At 41.8% G+C, this 25,573-nt stretch overlaps 1 protein-coding gene across 10 annotated transcripts in view; it reads right to left on the reverse strand.

The window, feature by feature from the left end:
• Window positions 1–2,567, reverse strand: part of MTDH (metadherin) — a 58,334-nt gene extending 55,767 nt beyond the window's left edge. For 3 of the 10 annotated variants that reach the window (XM_064588088.1, XM_045896193.3, XM_045896192.3), the window contains exon 1: window positions 1,820–2,563. In XM_064588088.1, coding sequence (XP_064444158.1) covers window positions 1,820–2,206 — 387 coding nt within the window. In that variant the 5' untranslated portion in view covers window positions 2,207–2,563. Of the gene's footprint in view, window positions 1–1,819 lie in introns of all 10 variants that reach the window. The other 7 variants (XM_064588090.1, XM_064588089.1, XM_064588087.1 and 4 more) reach the window with 5 other exon arrangements.
• Window positions 2,568–25,573: the final 23,006 nt, after the last annotated feature.

A 25,573-nucleotide genomic window follows, 5' to 3' on the forward strand; every position in this document is an offset into this window, starting at 1 on the left:
CTGCCCCATTCCTTAACTAAAATGAAAAAGAGAAGCAGTAAGTCCCAAGTCTGATGAGTATTTTTCACAGTGTAAGTTTCACAGAAGTCTGTTCCTTCTTCAGATAAAGGTCATCTGAGTGTTATGATGCACTTCGGATGGGCTCCTGGAGCACCCATCTCTGGACTCCAGTCTTTCCGAAATTCTAGACATCCCAAACAGCGCTTTGAAATGTTCACAACCTGCTTCATCCACATAGGGTTTAGGCTTACTAATGTATGTGATTTTTTCAAGATCACCTTCTTTGCTTATTTTGGAGCCAAGTTCTCTATGTGCACCATAACATTACTTTCTGGTAACCTTTGATGTGCTCAACAAATTTAATTATATATGTTCCAAATCAGTTCTATTTCCTCTTCTAACTTAAGGTAGAATTCATACTGACCAAGCTGTACCTTTTCTAGATTTTGTATGTATCTTACATCCTCTTAATCAGCAGACAAAATGTGATCACTTACCTAGGCCTAATAATGCACTCACTGTGACCTGTCACTTCTCTAATACTGACTTATTCTTTGTACTGGTACCAACAATACTCTCATTGCTTTAGTTTGAACTCAAATCCCCCTTCTTCCAATAACTTCCCTAAATTCCTTCAACGGAATTAGTCTCCCACCTTCCAGACCTCATTAACACCACTTGTGCTCCTACAGCACCTGTCTCCTACACTAATCTCCAGGATAGACTCTTAACTCCCAGGTGTATGCCTCCCACTGCCCAACACAGACCAGAGGGCATATCACAAAGTATGGCCTTGGTTACATTTACTTTATTGTACTGAAAGGTAAAGAGCTTAATTCAGCGTACATAACAACAGGCCAAGAGCGCTTTCTAATTCTGCACATCCTCCAAACTCTGCTCAACTGTAAAGTATTTTAAAAAACAAAACTATAAAAGATATAATGGGAAAACGGCAGTAAAGAAAATACAAATAAAACAGAAAGGCATGATAAAATGGATGTAATGCTCTCTGCATTTCCACACGCGGTCCGGTAGGTAAATCGGTGCCTAAAGCTCTCTTTCAGACTGCACCATTCTGCTCTGTCATCCCCTTTTACTCTCTTTCAAAACCTCGCACACCGCTCAACTTGCCTTAGGTCTCTCTCCTGGGGCCATGTACCCCAGAGTAAATCAGGCAACCGACTCCCTCTCGCCTGACTCCTCTTCAGGCCTCCACTGGCCACATTCACAAGAATAAGAGTGGGCAACCATTTCCCTTAAACAGTCTAACCAAAATGGAAGCGCGTCTAGACCTGGGTACCTTTAATCCTCTGTAAGCCCCAGATTTTTTAGGTCATCGTATCTCCTCCACTGACTACCGTCTCAATATGCCTTGAAGCAGACATCTGTCTTCCAGTCACTGTCTCTCCACAACGTCCCAACACCACCTTAAGGTCCCATTACTCTGCACACATGCAGCCTACCCGGTAGGCCTCAAGAAGGGCTGGTACGTAATTCCGGCGGTCAAGGTTCCCGAAAACGGCTTGACCTCTGGGCGCTTCGAGTCACACGTACCGCACGCCGTCTGACTTCCTTCCTCGAAACTAGTCTTCCCCACCCGTCCTACACTTACCGAATTTCCACGATTCCCCAGTAACGCGTCCACCGATCCCCTCCTCCACCTGGAGAGATCGGAGTCCCAGCTCTTGACTAACCTCACTTTTCCTTTTCCACTCCCGGCTGGGGCGGCTGGGGCGGCTGGGGCTCGGCCTCCCGCTCTCTCGAGGGTTTCCACGCCGGCCCCTGGCCCCTATTCTACCGCCGCTCCACCCCTACTCACTTTGGGCTTCTCGGGCAACTTCTTGCGGTTTTTCTTCTTCTGCTCCTCGCTCCTAAGATTCTTCAACAGGGCTAGATCGTCAGGGGCCGGGGCCGGGGCCGGCACTGCCGCCGCCTCCTCCCGCTTGCGGGGCGGGCTCCTCCGCTTTTTTCGGGCGCCGGCGCAAGCCGCGGCCCAGCCGTAGCAGAGCAGGAGAAGCAGCAGCAGCCCCAGCGCGCCGGTGCCCACCAGGATCACCCAGCCCGGGTACCGCTTCGGCTCCAGCCCCAGGTCGAGGCCCAGCTCGGTGCGCAGAAAGCCTAGGCCAACCGAAAGCATTTCCCGCAGCCGAGCCGAGCCCTCCTCGGCCTGCCGGGCCAGCTCGTCCTGCCAGCTCTGTGCAGCCATCTTCCCTCCGTCAGCGAGACTCGCAGGATGACGCTGGGGCGCACAGACGCTGTACAAGAGTCAAGGGAGGCGAAGAAGGGCCGGGCCGGACTGCCTCAGGCGGAGCGCATCGCGGCCGCCCCTCGCGCCGGAGCCGGGGATCGACAGCTGCCGCCGCCAGGAGAGGGGGCTCCGAGGTCCCCCTAGCCAGCCTCACTCCGCCGCCGCCAGAAGGAGGGGGGCGGCGGGAGGGAGTGTCTCCAGTGGCGGCCGCTAAGCGGCGTCTCGGCGCCAGTGCCAGGCCCCGCCGTCGTCCCTGGGCGGAACAATGGCGGCTCGGGCCGCGATCCACGCCGCGCGCGGGGATGGCCGCGGGTCACGTGGGCGCCATGGGCGGGACGTGGGTGTCACGTGGGCAGGGCGGGGCGGGGCGGGAGCCGTTGGGTCGAGGGCGCGGCTCCTGCGGTTGGCGGTGACCCGTTCTGGCCCTGGTGGAGGCTCCGAGCCTCGGGATCGCAGACCTTGGGCGGGCGTCTGGGAGGGGTTAACTGCAGGAAGCCTCCGCCGGGTGGCTGGTCCCTTGGCGCTAGGAGACGTGGCGCTTTGAAATAGTCCAGGGGAGGGGCTTTCGAGGAAGTCGGGGGTGGGGGGAGAGGGTGAAGAGCGTAACTGCGGGTCGGGGTGTCTGGGTCAAAGTCGCCCTAGTAGGTGTAGGTTTTCTCCATTCTTTTTCTGGGAGTGGTGTTGGGGTGGAATCAGCATTTTCTCCCTGGGTCACAGGGCTAGATCCTAACAGAGTGGGCTCTGAGTATGAAGCCGGACGTTCCACCTCCAAGCCCTAGGTTTCATTCACAAACTGGCTCTTTCTCTTCAGGGCCAACTAACATACCGCGTGCCTATCATTCGCTGGCCTGGCTTGGGCGGTTCGCATCAAATTCGCTCATTCACTCCTGCTCTGGGTGTTCCCCAGAATTCAAAACTTGAAAAGCCCGTGGGCGGCACTATTTTCCTACTAATCTGTAGCTTTAATGAGAAATAACAAGAGAAGCACGTTGGACCGTGTTTACGCGTAGAGGTAGCTTCCTCCTTGTGTTTTATTTTAAGCTTTCATACAAGACCACAAAAGGAGTTTGAAAAAAGTCTGTTTTTAGAATCTGTGTTGACCATCTCTGGGTAGAGTTAGGAAGAAATGAATTGCCCTTTCATATTTTAATTACAAAAATGATGGTTTGCGGGGTGCCTTGCGGTTTCTTTCCACTTTGCTATAAGGAAGTTGTTTAATCATTAAATAATAGCATGTAAGCAAGTATCTTAAGTGGATTAAATATTGTTGACCCTTGAACAACTCAGGGGTTAGAGGCACTGACTCCTGGACAGTGGAATATAACTTTTGACTTCCCCAAAACTTTGATAGCCTACTGTTGCCTGGAAGCCTTACCAAGAACACGAATAGTCACCTAACATATTTTTGTATGTTATATGTATTATGTACTATATTCTTATAATAAACTAGAGAAAAAATAAGAAAATCTTAAGGAAAATACATTTACGGTACTGTACTGTGTTTATTGAAAGAAATTCACCTGTAAGTGGACCTAGGCAGTTCAAACGTCTGTTTTTCAAGGGTCAGTTGTACAGACTTTCTCAAAGAATAGAAAAGGGAGGTAAGATCAATAAGCACCTAATGCCAAATATCTATTAAGGAGTATTTTGACCTACTTTGTGATTAATGGGTGGAAGGGAGTTTTGTAAATGAATAGTAAAAATGAAAGACTACTCTTGCTAAGCTTTATATAGACTTATAATTAAAGACAATGTAAGTTACAAGGCCAAAAACTTAGATGATGACATTGGGATCCGCTTTAACCCTAAAAGTTTCCAAATTCCATTTATATTTATGAAATTAGATTTATAATTCCACATTTTAACATTTTGTTTCTAGAGATGGGAAAGATGATGACTTTAAGAAGTTCAAATGCCCGTTCTAGGTTAACACCTGTGGATTTATGAATTAAGCTATCATACGGTAATAGTAGCAGGATGTGCCTGTTCCTTTGGCAGCCTAGCAAGTGTTGATTATGTAAAATAATTTCACTTTTTTGTGACTGTCCCTAAAAATGCCTTTTAAAAAAACCTTAAAAATAGATTAAAAATGGGGCGCCTGGGTGGCTCAGTCGTTAAGTGTCTGCCTCCGGCTCAGGTCATGATCCCAGGGTCCTGGGATCAAGTCCCACATCGGGCTCCCTGCTCTGTGGGAAGCCTGCTTCTCCCTGTCCCACTCCCCCTGCTTGTGTTCCCTCTCTCGCTGTGTCTCTCTCTGTCAAATACATAAATAAAATATTTTTAAAAAAATAGATTAAAAATGTATTTAGTAATACAGATATCATTTTTCATATATAACTGTATAGTCATCCAAGTATTTATATTTTAAAAAGAAATAAGGTCATATGCTATTTACTGTTTTGCACTTAATGTGGTCATGAACATTCATGTTCGTTGAGAAAGTCCATCTGAACACCAGGAACACACCTGTGGTGCCACAAATTTGGGTTTATTAACTTATGGCAGAATGAAGTTTAGGTAAAGCTTAAATGAAGCAATGCTTTGAAAGACTCTAAGCAAAGCAGGCTGTTTGTAAAGGAGTTACCAGGCCTGGCCCAAGTAGATTCAGAATCCTAATTCCTCAGAAGTGGCAAAATTAAGATGAATGTGAAATGTTCCTGAAACCTCTTACCTGAAACGTGGGTTGGAACTAAAGACTGCTTTTTCTAAGTATCAAAGTGACTCATACAATTGAATACCACTCAGAAAGAAAAAGGAATGAATTATAAATACATGCAACAACGTAGATGAATCTCAACATAATTATACTGAGTGAAAGAAGCCAGGCAAAAAAAAAAAAAAAGAGTACATATAGTATGATTCCATTTATATAAAACTGGAAAATGCAAACTATAGTGACAGCAAATCAAGAGTTATTTGGGGGAAGGGGGTGGGAGCAAGAAGTGGGAGGGAGGGATTACAAAAGGGTATCAGGAAATTTCAGGGACTCATAAATAAGTTCATTATCTTCATTGTCGTGATGGTTTTATGGGTATATATGTATGTGAAAACTTACCAAGTTGTATACTTTAAATATTATAGTTTAAGTTGCTACACCTCAATAAAGCAGTTCAAAGACATTTTTTTTTAAAGATTTTATTTATTTATTTGACAGAGAGAGACACAGCGAGAGAGGACCACAAGCAGGGGGAGTGAAAGAGGGAGAAGCAGGCTTCCCGTCGAGCAGGGAGCCCAATGCGGGGCTTGATCCCAGGACGCTGGGATCATGACCTGAGCCGAAGGCAGGCGCTTAACGACTGAGCCACCCAGGCACCCCAGTTCAAAGACATTTTTAAAAAGTGACCTGCATGGCTCAGACTCTTATAAGAGTGGGAAGTTCCATGCTTACTGAGGAGATTTCTTTTGTTTTCTTTTTAAAGACTTTATTTATTTGAGAGAGAGAACACAAGTGAAGGGAGGCGCAGAGGGAGAGAGAGAAGCAGGCTCCCTGCTGAGCAGGGAGCCCCACATGGGGCTTGATCCCAGGACCCTGGGATGATGACCTGAGCTGAAGGCAGACACTTAACCAACTGAGCCACCCAGGCGCCCCTCTGAGGGGATTTCTGACAAAATTTTTGCCAGTCTATGATTTTAAAAAACAAGGTTTCTCAATACTATATCCTTGATGTTTATTTTTTTTTAAAGTAGGCTCCATGCCCAGTATGGAGCCCAATTCAGGGCTTGAACTCACAATCCTGAGATCAAGACCTGAGCTGAAATGTCCACAGTAGCCAAACTGTGGAAAGAGCCAAGATGTCCATCAACAGATGAATGGATAAAGAAGATGTGGTGTATATATATACAATGGAATATTATGCAGCCATCAATAAAACCGAAATCTTGCCACTTGCAACGACGTGGGTGGAACTAGAGGGTATTATGCTAAGTGAAATAAGTCAATCAGAGAAAGACAATTATCATATGATCTCACTGATATAAGGAATTTTAGAAAACAAGACAGGATCATAGGGGAAGGGAGGGAAAAATGAAACAAGATGAAACCAGAGAGGGAGACAAACCATAAAAGACTCTTAATCTCAGGAAACAACCTGAGGGTTGCTGGAGGGGGGGGGGGGGGATGGAGTGGCTGTGATGGACATTGGGGAGGGTATGTACTATGGTGAGGGCTGTGAATTGTGTAAGACTGATGAATCACAGACCTGTACCCCTGAAACAAACAATATGTTATATGTTAATTAAAAAAAAAAAAAAAGACCTGAGCTGAGATCAAGAGTCAGATGCTTAACTGACTGAGCCATCCAGGAGCCCCTATCCTTGATGTTTATTAACAAAAGCAGTTTCCATAGGTTCACACAGTAAATATTCACTTATTTTATTGTCTGGCTCTACTGTAATTTAACATACTTTTATTGTTGGTTAGAATTACAGAGTTTATTGTTTGTTTTTGTTTTTTTGCTATTGATAGCAATTCTGGCATGAACATGCTTATAACTAAATCTTTGTGACTATCCATAATTACTTCTTAAGGTTATAATCCTGGCAGTGCAATTGCCTGAGTCATAGCCCACAATATGTAATCTAACCCTTTTAATTAGGAAGTTCTAAGGGGCCCAAAGAAGTTCTACTTAAGTCTCTCATTTCATAGAAGAGAGAAAGAAGGCTTCAAAGGGTTGTCATACCCTTGAGTCAGAGTGGCCAGGCTCAGAGTAGAATGCAGTCTTCTCATTGCTTTGACCCCTTGGCTGCTCTTCTTTTTCAGTATACTGTGTGATCGGTTCTTGGGATTAGAATGTGTATTTGTCTGCTCAGGCTGCCATAATCAAACTCCATAGACTAGGGAGCTAAAACAAAAGATTTATTTTCTCACAGTCCTGGAGGCTGGAAATCCAGGATCAAGGTGTCATCATGGTCAGTTTCTGGAAAGGACTCTCTTCCTGGCTTGCAGATGGTCACTTTCCTGCTGTGTCCCAAGAGGTGGATAAAAAGCCGGTGAACTCCCTCGTGTCTCATAAGGATACTAATCCTATCAGATCAGAGCCCTAGGCTATAACTTCATTTAACCTTAATTATTTCCTTAAAGGCCTTATCTCCAATTTCCGTCACATTGGAGGTTAGGGCTTCAACATATGAATTTGAAGGGGGGACATAAACCTTCAGTCCATAACAGTGCAGGAAGCTTCCACTCAAGTACTTACCTTTGAGGGCTGATGAAAGGAAGATGTAGACTTGGGTCTTCAAAATGTAGACTATTACCATTATACACTCCTGGGCCACAGGATAGTGGTTATTCCTAGGGAGACTGAGAGAGAATTGAGACTGGAGTGATGTATACGGGAGGTGGGTGGGGGCCCACAAATATATCTATAATGTTTTATCTCGAACTAGATTATGGGTACAAGAGTCTCCTTATATTATTTGTACTTTGTATATGCCAGAAATACTTTGTAATTAAATATAAATGACAAAAATTAAATGATTAAAGCAATTGCACAGAATAATGGAAGCTCCCTTGACTACTCAACTGTTGGGTCACTATCATCTTAGAGTGGGGAAAAGGGTATCAGACCATCTTAGCTCAACAAGGAGCTGCTGAGATCATTTAACTCCCTTTGCGCTGATTTCATGCTCAGCACAGCACACCCATGTGGCCTCTCATGTAGACTTGACTATGTAACAGAGAATGGGTTGAAGAGCTGACTTCAGTACTCTGATCCTCTTAACAGTTACATTTATTGATATAAATCATGCATTCTTAACGGACCAATGTTGCTCCCATGGGGGTGAAAATTACTGGTTCTCAGGGCAAAAAGTATTTTTAAAAATATATAACATACAGATAAAATATACTTGATGCACAGATATGCAATATATCTGTGGCATTAAAATTTCATAGCTGGTAATTAGGGAAAAATATCTAAAAAGGCACTTGGAGGGGTGATAATTAAAAAGTGGTTGAGAAATACTGGTGTAAAGGAAGAAATTGGCATTTGGTTTCATCAAGTAGGCTCTCATGTTTTTGGTTTGGGTCATTTCTTTAATCATTTCTTCACTGTACTTTCATGAAATTGCAACTCTGATTCAAATGCGTATTGTCCTCAGAAATCTCAGAACCTAGTGAGTATGATGGTCCCTTTATTAAATAGCTTTAATACAAGAGAGTATTGCTATAGTAAGTTGATTTGAACATGGGGATTAGACTGGATGCTGTGATGCACCTCCCAGATGCCCCTTCAATAATGACTTATTCCCCAACTCTGGAGTATTACCAGAAGACATCCATTAGGTGTCAGACTTCTGGGGTGATTACCGAAGAAAACCTCCTCAGCCAACATCACGTCTCCTTCCAGGGATAGCCCATATCCAATCACTCAACAGCCTGGAGGTATAAAATCCTGGCCTTCTTGCCCTAACTTGGGACAATTTTAAAGGACCATCCCAGCCCCAGAGCACTCCATAGGCTTGGCTGAGGATTGTTAGCACTGCATCACAGCTCAATTTTTCCTCTGCCCAGTCCTACTTCTTTCTCTCCCTTCCACAGGCATTGTTTCCAAGAGCACTTCCATTTATGCTGATCTATCTTAAAGTCTGCTTCCCAGAGAACTCAACCTGTAACAGGGATGATGAGGTATACACAAAGTGTTTGGTATCACCAAGGAGGGAGAGATTATTTCTGCACAGGGGTAGCAGAACATCAATGCAGTATGGTTAGGTTAAGTCTTGAAGAATGAGTAGGATGTTGCTAAAAAGAGAAGGGAGGGGACAGAGATGAATTTCTAAACACAGAGACCAGCAAAAGTAAAGGCTTGGGACATGAGAGAATATGGTATATCTGGATTATGGTGAGCACTGCTGTAACTAGTGATAAAGTCCTTAAGATTTTGGTGAGGTATTGAGGAAGATGGAATGGTTAAGAATAACTGCTAGGAGGGCACCTGGGTGGCTCAGTCGTTAGGCGTCTGCCTTTGGCTCAGGTCATGATCCCAGCGTCCTGGGATCGAGCCTCACGTCAGGCTCCTTGCTCGGAGGGTAGCCTGCTTTTTTCTCCCTCTCCTGGTCCCCCTGCTTGTGTTCCCTCTCTCGCTGTCTCTCTGTCAAATAAATAAATAGAATCTAAAAAAAAAAAAAGGAGAGAATGACTGCTAGGTTTCTCACTTCCGGTTGGACAGATGGTGGTGCCATTCACTGAACTAGAGAATATTGGGAAAGAACTAAGCTTGGCAAGCCAAAATCAGTAGTGTGGTTTTATATGCATTGATGTGAGGAGTACAAAATATCCAGATGAAGATATCAAATAAGCAGGTGAATATATAAGTGTAGACTCCAAAGGACAGATGGGAATTTGGAGGTCACTCTTGGTTTCTTTGCTCTAATCACACTTTTCATTCCTCAATCACTTGATGCTTTCTGCTCTTATAAGCCCCTCGTATTTGCTCTTCCTCTCTTCCTTGGGCTTTCCCTGGTCTTTGTATCTCAAATGAAACATCCTCCCACAGGCTGTGCCCAACCACCAGATCAGGTCACTTCCTCATGTTACATATTTTCACAGCACCACAAATTTTCATAGTATTTGTCAAAATTGTAATTTCACATTTATTCATAGAATTATTTTCTCTCTTCCTCTGACTATAATTTCCATGAGAACAGGAATTGTGTCTGGCTTTGCTCATCATTGAATTTCACCTTGTACCTTGTATAGTGCCTAGCACATAGTCAATGTTCAGGACCCATTTATTTATTTATTTAGAAAGATTTATTTATTTATTTGAGAGGGAGAGAGCATGAGCAAAAGTAGGGGGAGGGGCAGGGGGAGAGAATTTTCAAGCCAATGTCCTGCTGAGAGGGTGGTCTGACTCAGAGTTTGATCTCAGGACCCATGAGATCATGCATGACCTGAGCTGAAACCAAGAGTTGGATGTTTAACCAATTGAGCCACCCAGGGACCCCCAGGACATATTTAAAAGAATAGTTGATACTCATGGTTTTGTTTGTTTTGAGAGAGAAAGATCCAGAGCACGCTCGTACGTGTGCATGCATGCGGGCGCGGTGGGAGGGGGAGTGGGGGGGCAGAGGGAGAGAATCTTAAGCAGGCTCCACACACAGCATGGAGCCCAATGGGGGCTGGATCTCATGACCCTGAGATCATGACCTGAGCTGAAATCAAGAGCCAGACACTTAACCAACTGAGCCACCCAGGCACCCCCTTACTCGTGTTAATGTGAATAAAAACCCAATAGCCATTTATACATGATGGAAATGAAGATATATCCCTAATTGAAGGCATCAGTATTTCGTGGATGAAAGACTCTAAGATGCTCCCCCCCAGTCATACTCCTCATGTAATCCCTTCTCCTTGAACATGGGAGCAACCCATGACTTATTTCTAACCGATAGAATATGGCAAAGGATGGTTATATTATATAAGATGTAGCTGCCATCTTGCTAGAAGATACTATTACCTCTTGGCTTCCTTGTTTGGTGAACTGAGCTTCCCTGAGGAAGTTATCTCCATGGGGCAAGAAACTGAGGGTGGCCTCCTAACAGCAGCCAGCAAGAAAGCAAGACTCTCAGTCTGAAGAAACAGAAAGAACTAAATCCTGCCACCAACCACATGATTTTGGAATCAGAATCTTCCCTGGTTGAGCAGTAGGTAAGACTCCAGTCCTGGCCAACACCTTTCTAAGGGCACCAAAGCAGAGCAGCCAGTTAAGTTGCATTCATATCCCTGACTCACAGAAACTGTGAGATAATAAATGGGTATTGTTTTAACTTATTAAATTTGTGGTAATATTGTTTTTTTAAATTTTATTTTATTATGTTATGTTAATCACCATACAATACATCATTAGTTTTTGATGTGGTGATCCACAATTCATTGTTTTCGTATAACACTCAGTGCTCCAGGCAGTACGTGCCCTCCTTAATACCCATCAGCAGGCTAACCCATCCCCCCACCCCCCTCCTCTCTAGAACCCTCAGTTTGTTTCTCAGAGTCCACAGTCTCTCATGGTTCATCTCTCCCCCTGATTTTCCACCCTTCATTTTTCCCTTTCTTCTCCTAAAGTCCTCCATGCTATTCCTTATGTTCCACAAATAAGTGAAACCATATGATAATTGTCTTTCTCTGCTTGACTTATTTCACTTAGCATAATCTCCTCCAGTCCCATCCATGTGGATGCAAAAGTTGGATATTCATCCTTTCTGATGGCTGAGTAATATTCCATTGTATATATGGAACACATCTTCTTTATCCATTCATCTGTTGAAGGGCATCTCGGCTCTTTCCACAGTTTGGCTATTGCAGACATTGCTGCTATGAACATTGGGGTGCATATGGCCCTTCTTTTCACTACATCTGTGTCTTTGGGGTGAATACCCAGGAGTGCAATTGATGGATCATAGGGTAGCTTTATATTTAATTTTTGGAGGTACCTCCACACTGTTTTCCAAAGTGGCTGTACCAACTTGCATTCCCACCAACAGTGTAAGAGGGTTCCCCATTCTCCACAACCTCTCCAACATTTGTTGTTTCTTGCCCTGTCAATTTTTGCCATTCTAACTGGTGTAAGGTAGTATCTCAGTGTGGTTTTGATTTGGATTTCCCTGATGGCTAATAATGATGAGCATTTTTTCATCTGTCTGTTAGCCATTTGTATGTCTTCTTCAGAGAAGTGTCTTTTCGTATCTTCTGCCCACTTTTTGACTGGATTATTTGTTTTTTGGGTGTTGAGTTTGAGAAGTTCTTTATAGATCTTGGGTACCAGCCCTTTATCTGTAGTGTCATTTCCAAATATCTTCTTGCATTCTGTGGGTTGCCTCTTCATTCTGGTGACTGTTTCCTTTGCTGTGCAGAAGCTTTTTATCTTGATGAAGTCCCAAAAGTTCATTTTTGCTTTTGTTTCACTAGCTTTTGGAAATGTATCTTGAAAGAAGTTGCTGTGGCCGATGTCAAAGAGGTTATTGCCTATGTTCTCCTCTAGGATTTTGATGGATTCCTGTCTCACATTGAGGTCTTTCATCCATTTTGAGTTCATCTTTGAGTAGGGTGTTAGAGAATGGTTGAGTTTAATTCTTCTGCATTGGCTATCCAATTTTCCCAGCACCATTTATTGAAGAGACTGTCTTTTTTCCATTGCATGTTTTTTCCTGCTTTGTCGAAGATTATTTGACCATAGAGTTGAGGGTCCATGTCTGGGCTCTCTATTCTGTTCCATTGGTCTGTATGTCTGTTTTTGTGCCAGTACCATGCTGTCTTGGCGATCACTGCTTTGTAATATAGCTTGAAATCAGGCAACGTGATGCCCCCAACTTTGTTTTTCTTTTTCAACATTTCTTTGGCGATTCGTGTCTTTTCTGATTCCATATAAATTTTAGGATTGTTTGTTCCAGAACTTTGAAAACTGTCATTGGAATTTTGATCGGGATGGCATTGAAGGTATAGATTGCTCTGGGTAGCATAGACATTTTAACAATGTTTATTCTTCCAATCCATGAGCATGGAATGTTTTTCCATCTTTTTGTGTCTTCTTCAATTTCTTTCATGAGTGTTCTGTAGTTCCGAGAGTATAGATCCTTTACCTCTTTGGTTAGGTTAATTCCAAGGTATCTTATGGTTTTTGGTGCTATTGTAAATGGAATCGTTTCTCTAATTTCTCTTTCTACAGTTGCATTGTTAGTGTATATGAAAGCAACTGATTTCTGTGCATTGATTTTGTATCCTGCCACATTACTGAATTGCTGTATGAGTTCTAGTAATTTGGGGGTGGAGTCTTTTGGGTTTTCCACATAAAGTATCATGTCGTCTGCGAAAAGAGAGAGTTTGACTTCTTCTTTGCCAATTTGAATGCCTTTTGTTTCTTTTTGTTGTCTGATTGCTGTTGCTAGGACTTCTAGTACTATGTTGAACAATAGTGGCGAGAGTGGGCATCCTTGACGTGTTCCTGATCTTACGGGAAAGGCTCTCAGCTTTTCCCCATTGAGGATGATATTCGCTGTGGGTTTTTCATAGATGGATTTTATGAACTTGAGGAATGTTCCCTCTATCCCTATACTCTGAAGAGTTTTAATCGGGAAAGGATGCTGTATTTTGTCAAATTCTTTTTCTGCATCAATTGAGAGGACCATATGGTTCTTTTCCCTCCTCTTATTATTTTTTTTAAAGATTTTATTTATTTATTTGACAGAGAGAGAGACACAGTGAGAGAGGGAACGCAAGCAGGGGGAGTGGGAGAGAGAGAAGCAGGCTCCCACTGAGCAGGGAGCCTGATGCGGGGCTCAATCCCAGGACCATGAGATCATGACCCGAGCCGAAGGCAGACGCCCAATGACTGAGCCACCCAGGCGCCCCCTCCCTCCTCTTATTAATGTGTTCTATCACACTGATCGATTTGCAAATGTTGAACCATCCTTGCATCCCGGGGATAAATCCCACTTGGTCGTGGTGGATGATCCTTTTAATGTATTGTTGGATCCTATTAGCTAGGATTTTGTTGAGGATTTTGGAGTCCATATTCATCAGGGATATCAGTCTGAAATTCTCCTTTTTGATGGGGTCTTTACCTGGTTTGGGGATTAAGGTAATGCTGGCCTCATAGAATGAGTTTGGAAGCTTTCTTTCTGTTTCTATTTTTTGAAACAGCTTCAGTAGAATAGGTATTATTTCTTCTTTGAATGTTTGGTAGAATTCCCCAGGGAATCCATCAGGCCCTGGACTCTTGTTTTTTGGGAGGTTTTTGATCACTGCTTCAATCTCGTTACTGGTTATTGGTCTATTCAGGTTGTCAATTTCTTCTGGTTTCAGTCTTGGCAGTTTATAGGTTTCCAGGAAGGCATCCATTTCATCCAGATTGCTCAGTTTATTGGCATATAGTTGTTGATAATAATTTCTAATAATTGTTTCTATTCCCTTGGTGTTAGTCGTGATCTCTCCCCTTTCATTCATAATTTTATTAATTTGGGTCCTTTCTCTTTTCTTTTGGATAAGTCTGGCCAGTGGTTTATCGATCTTATTAATTCTTTCAGAGAACCAACTTCTGGTTTTGTTGATCTGATCTACTGTGTCTCTGGTTTCTAATTCATTGATGTCTGCTCTAATCTTAATTATTTCTCTTCTAATGCATGGCTTAGGCATCATTTGTTGCTTTTTCTCTAGTTCTTTAAGGTGTAGAGTTAGTTGGTGAATTCGGGGTTTTTCTATTTTTTGAGTGAGGCTTGGATGGCTATGTATTTCCCCCTTAGGACCACCTTTGCAGTATCCCATAGGTTTTGGACCGATGTGTTTTCATTCTCATTGATTTCCATGAATTGTTTAAGTTCTTCTTTGATCTCCTGGTTGACCCAAACATTCTTGAGCAAAATGGTCTTTAGCTTCCAAGTGTTTGAATTTCTGCCAAATTTTTTCTTGTGACTGAGTTCCAGTTTTAAAGCATTATGGTCTGAGAATATGCAGGGAATAATCTCAATCTTTTGGTATCAGTTGAGACTTGAGTTGTGACCCAGTATGTGGTCTATTCTGGAGAAAGTTCCATGTGCACTCGAGAAGAATCAGTATTCTGTTGTTTTAGGGTGGAATGTTCTGTAAATATCTGTGAGGTCCATCTGATCCAGTGTATCATTCAAAGCTCTTGTTTCCTTGTTGATTTTCTGCTTAGATGATCTGTCCATTACTGAGAGTGGAGTATTGAGGTCTCCTACAATTAACGTATTGTTATCAATATGACTCTTTATTTAGGTTAACAGTTGGCTTATGTAGATGGCTGCTCCCATGTTGGGGGCATAGATATTTACAGTTGTTAGATCTTCTTGTTGGATAGAGCCATTAAGAATGATATAGTGTCATTCTATGTCTCTAACTACAGTCTTTAGTTTAAAATCTAATTTGTGTGATATAAGAATTGCTACCTCAGCTTTCTTTTGCGGACCATTGGCATGGAAGATGGATCTCCATCCCTTCACTTTCAGTCTGGATGTATCTTTAGGTTCAAAATGAGTCTCTTGTATACATCATATGGATGGGTCCTGTCTTTTTATCCAATCTGCAACCCTGTGCCATTTTATAGGAGCATTTAGGCCGTTCACGTTGAGAGTGAATATTGAAGGATATGAATTAAATTGTCATCATGTTGCCTGTGAAGACATTGTTTTTATAGATTGTCCCTGTAAATTTCTGTTGTAGATCACTCTTGGGGTCTTTCTCCTTTTATAGAACCCCCCTTAATATTTCTTGCAGGGCCAGCTTAGTGGTCACATATTCTTTCAGTTTCTGTTGGTCTTGGAAGCTCTGCATCTCTCCATCCATTCTAAATGAAAGCCTTGCCGGATAAAGTATTCTTGGCTGCATGTTCTTCGCATTTAGTACCCTGAATATGTCTTGCCAGGCCTTTCTGGCTTGCCAGGTCTCTGTGGATAGGTCTGACATTATTCTGATGTTCCTCCCACTGTATGTAAGGAATCTCTTCCCCCTCACTGCCCTTAAGATGGTTTCCTTGGTTCTAAGATTTGCGAGTTTCACCATTACATGCCAGGTGTTGGCCTGTTTTCCTTGATCTTGGGAGGGGTCCTCTCTGCCTCTAGGACATGAATGTTTGTTTCATTCCCCAAATTAGGGAAGTTCTCAGTTATGATTTGCTCAAATATATCTTCTCGTCCTCTTTCTCTCTCCACCTCCTCTGGGATTCCAGTAATTCTGACATTGGAACGTTTCATGGTGTCACTTATCTCTCTGATTCTGTTTTCGTTGATTCTGAGTTGTTTTTCCCTGGCCTCCTCTTTTCCCTTTTTATCTATTAAATTGTCTTCCAGGTCGCTAATTCATTCTTCTACCTCACTTACCCTAGCTGTTAGATTATCTAGATTAGATTGGATCTCATTGATAGCATTTTTAAGTTATGCCAATTCAGCTTTCATTTCTGCCCTTAGAGACTCTATGTTGCCATTAATTGATTTCTCCATTCTAGCTATTGTCTTCACAATCGCTAGCCTGAATTCCATCTCCAACATCTTGGTTATATCTGAATCTATTTGTAAATCTGTGGCATAAGTCATAATCTCTGAGTCTTTCCTATTTGGGGGGGGTTCCTCCTCCTAGTCATTCTGTTGAGAGGTGGTTGAAGGAATGTATAGAGTCCAAATTATTGACCAGAACCCAAGCAAGATACATCTGTTTTCTAGGGACCCTAGTGTTGCTAAGCCAGCGAACTTCTGATGTCTGACTTAAATTTGTAGCTTTCTCCTTATTATTCACAAATCCATCTGCCAGATCACGAGGTAAGGTAATTTCCAGGCTAGTGGTTAATTTTTCATCTTTATCTATGGAATAAATCCCTTGTTGCTGCTTTCGGACAGTTGGCTTCACCCTCGTGAGAATCTGTATGGTCTGCTTCACCATTTCCTCCTGGCTCTGCACTGACTCAGTATTATTGTTTTGTAGCAATAGATAACTAGTTGTGGTATTTGGGTACCTGATAGAGCAGTACTGCTGTAATAAATACCTAAAAATGTGGGAGTGGTTTTGAAACCAAGTAGTGGTCAGAGGCTGGAAAAATTATGAGGAGCATGAAAGAGAAAGCCCAGTTGCCTTGACCAGTTTGTGAGAAGAAATATGAACTTTAAGGACAATGCCAGTAAGGCTTAAAAGGAAATGAGGAGCATGTTTTTGGAATGGACATCTTTGGAGGAAGGGGTGTCTTTGTTTTGTAATGGTGACAAATCTAGCCAAATGTCTCCTGCAATTATGTGGAAAGCAGGACCTGTAAGTGATGAACTTAGATATATAGTATGAAAATTTTCAAGCAGAAGTGTTGAAGATGCCACTGGGTTTCTTCTTAATATTTATAGTAAAATGCAAGAGGAGACAAAAAAATAAGAGAAAAACTATGAAACAAAAGAAGTCAGGATTTGATGATTTTGAAAATATTCAGCCTCTTCAGATGGAAAAAGTTGCTGAAGCGGAGGAATGGATTCTGAGCACTGACTGGGGAAAGTGGCATAGAGGAAAAGCTGAGCATGTAACTGTACAATCTTTTGTTAAAACCTCAGAAAGATCAAAGTCTCAGACTATTCAGTCACACAAAGGAGCTTTGAGAGAGATTAAAGGTAGGCTTTAAGAAACCTCTCAATTAACCCATAGGTCTTTTAGGAAGTTTAAGGGCATTTTTTCCTCAGCAAAATCAACAGGACCCCAAAGTAGAGAAGATCTTACCCAGAAGAGATTTTGGATTGGCTTTTGTCCAATGGAATCAACCCCAAGGAAATTCATGGTTCACACACCAAGTTTATGAGAAAATTACATCACTCGAAACACTGCCACTTTGGACTGAGTGGGACAGAGGAGTACAAAATGAAAAGAAAGTGTTGGGCTTCCAAAATTCTACGGGCAGGAGGCAGGTGAGAAAAGTACGTATCCTGCAAACTTGTACTACCTTTCATGAAAAGGAACAAAGATTCAGAATATGGAACCAAGAGTCTAGAGGGTGGAGCCAAGAACCACAGAGAATTATACCTAGACCTTGAAGCCTAATCAGAGAAGGTCCAGCATTTGCTGAGATGTATTTCTGAATTGCTCAGGACCACTGCTGTCTTTGTACCTACCATTTCCCCCATATTGACTGGGAATGCTGGTAGCTCTTTTTCTTTGCCTGTCACATCATTGTACATTAGGTGCCTAGGAGGAAAAAACTTATCTCTTTCACAGATTCCCCAAATTAAAAAGATTTGTGCTCCAGGCGATATACTTAACAGAACTATACCTAAGGAGCTTCATCTGTAGCTGGACCTGATTTAAATGATAAGATTCTGTTCTTTGAGCAGATGCTATAATGGGATGAAACTCTTGAGGGCCTTAGGAGAGAATGATATGTGTTTTGCATGTGGAAGTGATGTGAATCATTGGGGACCAGAGGGTGGACTGTGGTAGGCATTTTCCAAGATGGCCCCTAATGGTCTCTGCCTTCTGGTATTTATGGCTTTGTATAATCCCATCTCCTTAAATAACTTGCTTCTAAGAACCAATAGACTACCTCAACATTGAGGAAATGTCATTTCTTTTCTTTTCTTTTTAGCCGTTTCTTTTCTTTTCTCTTTTTTTAGAGAGAGAGAGAGAGGCGGGCGGGGAGGGAAATGGAGAGAAGAATATCAAGCAGCGTCCACACCCAGCATGGAGCCTGATTCGGGCTCGATCTCACAACCCTGAGATCATGACCTGAGCTGAAATCAAGAGTCTGATGCTTAACCCACTGAGCCACCCAGGCGCCCCAAGGAAATGTCATTTCTGTGATCAAATTACAAAAGATTCTGAGTTTCATCTGGCTAGCCGACTTACTCCCTTAATGGTTTTGATGAAGCAAGTTGCCATGTTGGAGAGATACATGTGGCAAGGAACCGAGGGCAGCCTCTGGCCAATAGTCAGCTGCAAACTGCAGCCCTCACTCCAACAACCCAAAAGGAACCGCATCTTGCCAACAACCATGTAAATGGGCTTAGAAGCAAATCCTCCTTAAGTGAACCTTCAGATGAGACCCCCAGCCCTGGCTCATGCCTTGATTGCTGCAAAAATTGTGAGGGAACTTAGAGGGCCCAGTGAAACTGTGCCCGAACTCCCAGTTCACAGACCCTGAGAGATAATGTATGTGTTTTAAGTTGCTAAGTTTATGGTAGTTTGTTACACAGAAGTAGAACTAATATACTTATTATATTGCCAGAGTTGGAAAAGATGGACAAAACTCAGTGTCTGCAAGGCTGCAGGAGCACAAACATTCTCACACAGTGCTGGTGAGAGTACAAACTTCCTGAAGGCGATTTGGCAATATAGATTTAAGAAAAATCAAAAGCTCAAAAGCTATTTTTGATCCAGCCAAGTTCATTGTTAGGAAATTGTCCAAAAGAAACACTTGGACAGATACACAAAAGTGAAATCACAGAGTCATTAACTTGTAGTTTATTCTCTCAAAAAATTAGAAGCAACCCAAAGAGGGATTATTTGAATACACTGTGACATATACAAGGATAGGAATACTATGCAGCCATTAAAGAATATGACATATATCTATGCATATCAATTATCCACTGACGTGGGAAGCCACACTGCTAAGTGAAAAAAATCAGGTTATAAAATAGCATGCTTAATATCAGGTCATTAATATTTTAGACTGTGTATATGTGTATACATGAATAAAAAGACATCTGGAAAGATATTCCCCCAAATCTTTACAATAGTTTACAACAGTCACATTTAGGAACTAGAGTTTTTAGGTTGTTCTTTTTTCCTTTTTTTTTTTTTTAAGATTTTATTTACTTATTTGAGAGACAGAGTGAGTGAAAGAGAGAGAGATAAGGAGTAGGGGGTAGAGAGAGAAGGAGAAGTGGACTCCCTGCTGGGCAGGGATCCCGATGTGGGGCTCCATCCTGGTATTCCGGGATCATGACCTGAGCTGAAGGCAGATGCTTAACCGACTGAGCCACCCAGCACCTTGTTCTTACTTTTTTCTATATAATCTTTAGAATTGTTTGAATATTGGGGCGCCTGGGTGGCTCAGTTGTTAAGCGTCTGCCTTCGGCTCAGGTCATGATCCCAGAGTCCTGGGATCGAGCCCTGCATCAGGCTCCCTGCTCCGCGGGAAGCCTGCTTCTCCCTCTCCCACTCCCTCTGCTTGTATTCCCTCTCTTGCTGTGTCTCTCTCTGTCAAATAAATAAATAAAATCTTTAAAAAAAAAGAATTATTGAATATTTTATACGAACATATATTATCCTTTTAATCAGAATAAAATAAGTGGGGTTTTTTTTTTGCTTTGTTGAAGCTTAACCTACAGAATGATTGTGCACCACATCATATAAACAACCTCAAAAATCGTAGAAACAGAATGGCAGAGCTATGTCTATATGCTCAGAGAAGCCATTGAGTTTTGGTGACATTTAAAATCTGACGAGTGACTAAGAACAGACACACACTCTGAATCACACAAAATCATTGTCTCTCTACCGGATAGAGCTGAAACAGTGGGAACTATTTATATGGTACACGTTTGGGCTTCACCCATGAGCGGGGTCACTGAAGGAATCTGTTCAGGGAAGCCAACCTCTGTCCTCTGAAATATTCTTTTCTTCCTTCTTCTTAAAAGAAGTTTTCATTCACCTTTTAAAAATTGGAAAGAAGCTTATTATTGACACATAGAAAAATTTCTCCCAAGAGGATAATCATTTTCTGGGTAATATATATTAGTTAGTGTAATTTAAATTTAAAATGCCTTCTTGGGAAATGCTTCCTAAGAGTTATTATATTTATTTAAGTATTATATTTCACTGAGGCCCACTTTGCTGAATAATGCCAGTACTAAATTTGAAGATATGCCAGCCCATGTCATTTATTAATATAACCAATGGCTGCTAAAGTTCCAGTTAAATTTTAAGATTTATTTCTGAACCTGTGAAACGTTTATTACCTAAAGGAAAACTTCTTTAGAAGGTGATAAGTAGACTCTGCTGGAAGAGAGGAGAAAATAATACCTCAAACCTCCTTTGAGATTTCATGTCCATAAAAATGAGTAGCCATTCTGGTGGCTGAGCAGAAAGGAAAGGCACAGGTGTGCTTTCTGGGAAAAACCAAAGTGTTTATGTAAATTAGGAACCTCAGATACTCAAAAGCTCACAAAGGAACCGATATTGTAATCTAAAAAAACCCAAAAAACAAAAAGCTTTGGCAGTTAGTAAGTTCATTACTCCAATGTGGCCTTACTACATCTAATAAGTCCTAAATTTGATGACTTATTTGAAGTCAGTGTGTGTGTGTGTGTGTGTGCGTTTTGTTAAAGCTTAGAATATGGGGCAAGTGCATCACAAATATGAAGTATGGTTGCTATTTGGAGAAATTCCTTTTGTCCATGTTGTGACACCTAATCCTGATGAGTCATGTTGTGAACATATGTGACAACTTCAACCACTTCAGTACAAATCTATCATCTTTGCCAAAAAAAGAATATTTTTGATATATAACATACCTTTTTCAGATAAATGTTATGAAATTATTTTCTTGGAAAAATCAAAACAAAAAGCTGTAATAGGGAATACCTAATTACTTTAAAATACTATTTCATAGTTGTATCTAGTTTGGCCAAGACAGTTATTAGCCTCTTAGTCTTCTATTGGCATCGAATGAAATCTATGTTTGTGAAAGGGATGGACATATGCAAATTTACCAAGCAGGCAATTATTTTATGGTTCCTGCCCTTTAGAGTTTCTTTAGTTCCCTATGTGCATTTTGTCTGCATTCAGAGTAAGAAAACTCGCATTAGTACTTTAGTTATGGCCTCCTCTTCCAAACAGACTTCAGTCACTGGCAGGAAGAACTAAGAGATTAATGAACTTGGCCTACAATTATGCCTTAAGAAATAATGAAGTCTTTATTAAAGCAGTTGGGTAGAGTGATGATGAAGAGTTACATGAACAAAGGTTTAGAATAGAGAAATGGGGTGTCTTTGGAGAATTTTATGTAACTGGAGCTGAGGACTGGCATTTGAGAGTGGTGCCTGTGTGGTGGGAACAAGAGTAATAGGATGTCTTTGGTCAGCTCAGGCTGCCATAAAAGAGTACCACAGACTGGGTGGCTTAAACAACAGAAATTACTTTCCTCACAGTTCTAGTGACTGGAAGTCTATGATCAAGGTGCCGGCAGGGTTGGTTTGTCTTGAGGCCTTTCTCCTTGTCTTGTAGATGTCTGCCTTCTCCTTATGTCTTCACATGACCTTCTGTCTGTGTGTGCATGGAGGGAGAGAGAGCTCTGGTGTCTCTTCCTCTTTTTATTCTTTATTTTATTTATTCATTCATTTATTCATTTAATGTAAGCTCCATGCCCAATGGGGGCTTGAACTCATGACCCTGAGACCAAGAGTTGCACGCTCTACCAACTGAGCCAGCTAGGCACCCCTCTTCCTCTTCTCATAAGGCCACCAGTTTTACAGGATTGTGGTCACCTTTATGACCTCGTTTAACCTCAGTTACCTCCTTAAAGGCCCTATCTCCAAATGCAGTCACACTGGGGGTTAGGGCTTCAACATACGAATTTGGGGTGGGGTAGGGGGGTGGGGGATACAAACACTCCGTCCATAACACAAAAGATCCGGGATTGTTCTATAGAGTCTTGGAGGACAAGATACCATAAAATTGATTTGCTTTCTTCCCTTGTTAGAACATAAGCCCCACGGGGGGGCAGGAAGAATGTCTGACTTGTGTACTGTGATACCCCTAGCACTTACTGCAGTGTCTATTAGTATAAATGTTCCACTAATGAATTAATGAACATAGTGACTGGAGAGCAGGGTGGAAGGGAGGCTGTTTGATACCAAGTGCCTGAACTTAGTGGTGGTGGAAATAAAATGAAAGGGTGACAATGAGTGACAATAAGCAGTGACAGTAAGAAAATGGGATAAAAGGGAGGGAAGAATCATAGATAACTGACAACCTGTGATTAAGTGACATGGTGATCATTATCTCATTAGTGAAAATTAGAGACACTGAGAGACTTTATTACTATGAATCCTCATTTTGAAATGAGCTGCCTCTTAGGATTTGCTCACGATTTGTGAAACTGAAAGTTCTATAGCTTTTCCCAAATGTCCCCTAACGTTTCCCTGAAGGCCATGTGATTCCTTTCTCTTCCAGCAACATTTATGGCTTCTATTTTCTAACTTAGCACTCTCACCCCATTTTGGCAGCCCAAAGAGAATCGGAAAGACTGGAAACACACATTTCTTCTCCTCTTTTAATAATACTACTTCTCCCTTTACTGCCGGTTATTTGTGGTAGCCACAATAGAAATAGGAATTATAGTCATACTGAGCATTACAGTGAAATAAAGTTTTTAGTCCTGAGTGTTCTTTATTTTAAGATGATTCCTCTTTTCCTGACTACTTCCTTGTCTGCATAATTCTAATAGAAATGACTCATAACGTTCTTTCTAACCTAGTTCTTTAGCTGAGTTATTTGCAAGTAGAAATTTGCATCAAATAGCAATCTACCTTCTGAAATTGCTGGTAGTTACAACAGCCTCAGTTTACATCAGAAACTTTTTGAAGAGGTCCGTTACCTCTTCTGAACCAACGACTCTTAGCCAACTTTACAACTGAAACTCAACAGGTTGTTAAATATAGAATTCAAGTAATTTGTTTACATCTGCTAAGAGGATTTAGCAACAGGAAATTGTTTATCTCGAATAATTGAAACACATTCTTCTAGCTTTTGCCCTAATTGCACCAAAAGTAAAATGTGTCGGTGCACTCCCCTAACAGCCTGTGTTCATTGTCTTCATGAGTAAACAGCATTGTGCGTAACTTTTAAAATAGGGTTTGTTCCCTGGACATGGACTTTTATAATCAGCCAATAAAATGACCATTTTGAACTATTAGATGATGTCAATGCCCATCAATTTTAGCAAAGTTATCAGCCTTCTTTGTACAGAAATTTGTGTAATTCTTTGAATGTTTTATTGCTCCTTGACTTACTTTCAACAACTAGTGAACATGAAATAGCAAAAGCCAAGAGTCACCAAAAGCGAAAATTCTAAATGTAATATAATTGAAGTTGAAATTGTAGGGTGTTTCAATTAGGATACAGATTAATCTGCTTTAATAAAGACAGAAGTTTAAACAATATAGAATTTTATTTTCATTTAATAATCTGATATATTTCTCATGTAATATTGATGTGTTGGCTCCTTCCATCCTGCAGTGTCCTTTAAATATTGGCCCCATCTGCTTGTTCCTAGATGACTTGCCAGGATGACATGGCTAGGCACCAGGATGGCAGAAGAAGAGATAGAATAAAAAGATACATTTTCCATTTAAGGAGCACAACTCAGAAATTGTCACTTCTGCTCACATTCTATTGGTCAGAAGTTAGTCATATAGCCAGACTTAGCCACAAGGGAGGGTGGGAAATATGCCCAGCCAAAATTTGGGATTCTATCTCTTAAGGGAAGATGGATATGACATGCCAAAGGTTGTGACTCTTCAGTCTCAAATGAATGCTCATTGTATTAAGCTGGTTGGCCGTGGATTCAACTGTGAAGAAAAAAACCAGAGGCAAAAGTATGCATCATTAGCAAAATGTTGAAAATACGTTGTCAAAAACCAAGTCTAAAAGATGTAGTATAAATAACTATTTTATAATAAAAAAGTTGTGAGTCTCCATTATACGTTGTCAAAAACCAAGTCTAAAAGATGTAGTATAAATAACTTTTATAAAAGTTGTGAGTCTCAGTAATGGAAGCTCTCCTTATAACTTGCAAGTTTATTGTTTGACTTTCAAAGATTTGGCCTTTGAATTTATTTAGAGTAACACACTTTGTATGAAAACAATGAGCAAGATATCTGCATGAACTTTTCTGGCTTATCCTTTGTTTTGAAATTTTATGATAGATTCAGTGTTACTGAGAAAGCTAGATGCTTTGGGTATCCAAGTTTTCAGTGAGGAGTATAATGTGGTGGGTGTCAAGACCTTCTAGATGAAGCTTCTCTGTTGAACCTTAGAGAGTGCTTTTGAGTTTGGGTACAAGGAAGACGTGGCCATCAGGCATCATCAGCGTCCATCTTAACCAGAGCTGCTCTGGAGGAAAGCAGTGTTTTCTAGTATCCTGGCAGGGGCTCTGGAGGGCACTGTGGGTCTGCCTGGGGAAGGAAAGAGGAGCGGAGCCTGAGAGCAAGTGAAGCATCAGGAAGCATGGAGTGCCAATGCCCCAGCCTGGGCTCTGTGGCCTGGAGAAAAAGCTTATGGCAAAGGTCAGGGGACCCACCTTCGTAGGGAGAAGAGTCACAGGATTCTTTTCTGCTCTGGTCATTCAAGGGCCTCGGAACCTCAGCCGGTGGTGAGGGAATGACGGGGATGGCCATCTTGTTCAATACCAGAGCCATTATGGCTTGAGGTGTTTCATACCAGACCAGGCCTAAATAACTATTTGCTTGGGGTTCTTTGAGGAGTCCTCCAAGTGCTCCCCAGCCATTTCACCCTTCATTTAGTAGTCTACCACAGCCCTCAGGGACTCTAGCAAATAGGAGATGCCATGGCTTCCTTCTGGCTCGAGTGGCATGAATTCTCTATCACTGAGAGCAATCCTTCAGGTTAAGCAATAGAAGTGAAGATACAGTCTCTAAAAGCCACAGTCTGTTAATATTTTCTGGGAGGGCAAGGGAGTGGGATGTTGCATCTCTAGTTTTCTTTAGTTCATAATCATTTATAACTGACCTGTTTATCTGATTAACTGGTTGCCACATTGGGAGTAAGAGAAGTTTAAAGAAGTATGTCTGCAACTCTACAGTCTGACTGGCAGGGGGACTCTTGGCGGG

This window comes from Mirounga angustirostris, unplaced genomic scaffold (genome assembly GCF_029215605.1).
Source record: "Mirounga angustirostris isolate CCGP_5_RB_7025 unplaced genomic scaffold, mMirAng1.0.hap1 SCAF_4, whole genome shotgun sequence".
Taxonomy (NCBI): domain Eukaryota; kingdom Metazoa; phylum Chordata; class Mammalia; order Carnivora; family Phocidae; genus Mirounga; species Mirounga angustirostris.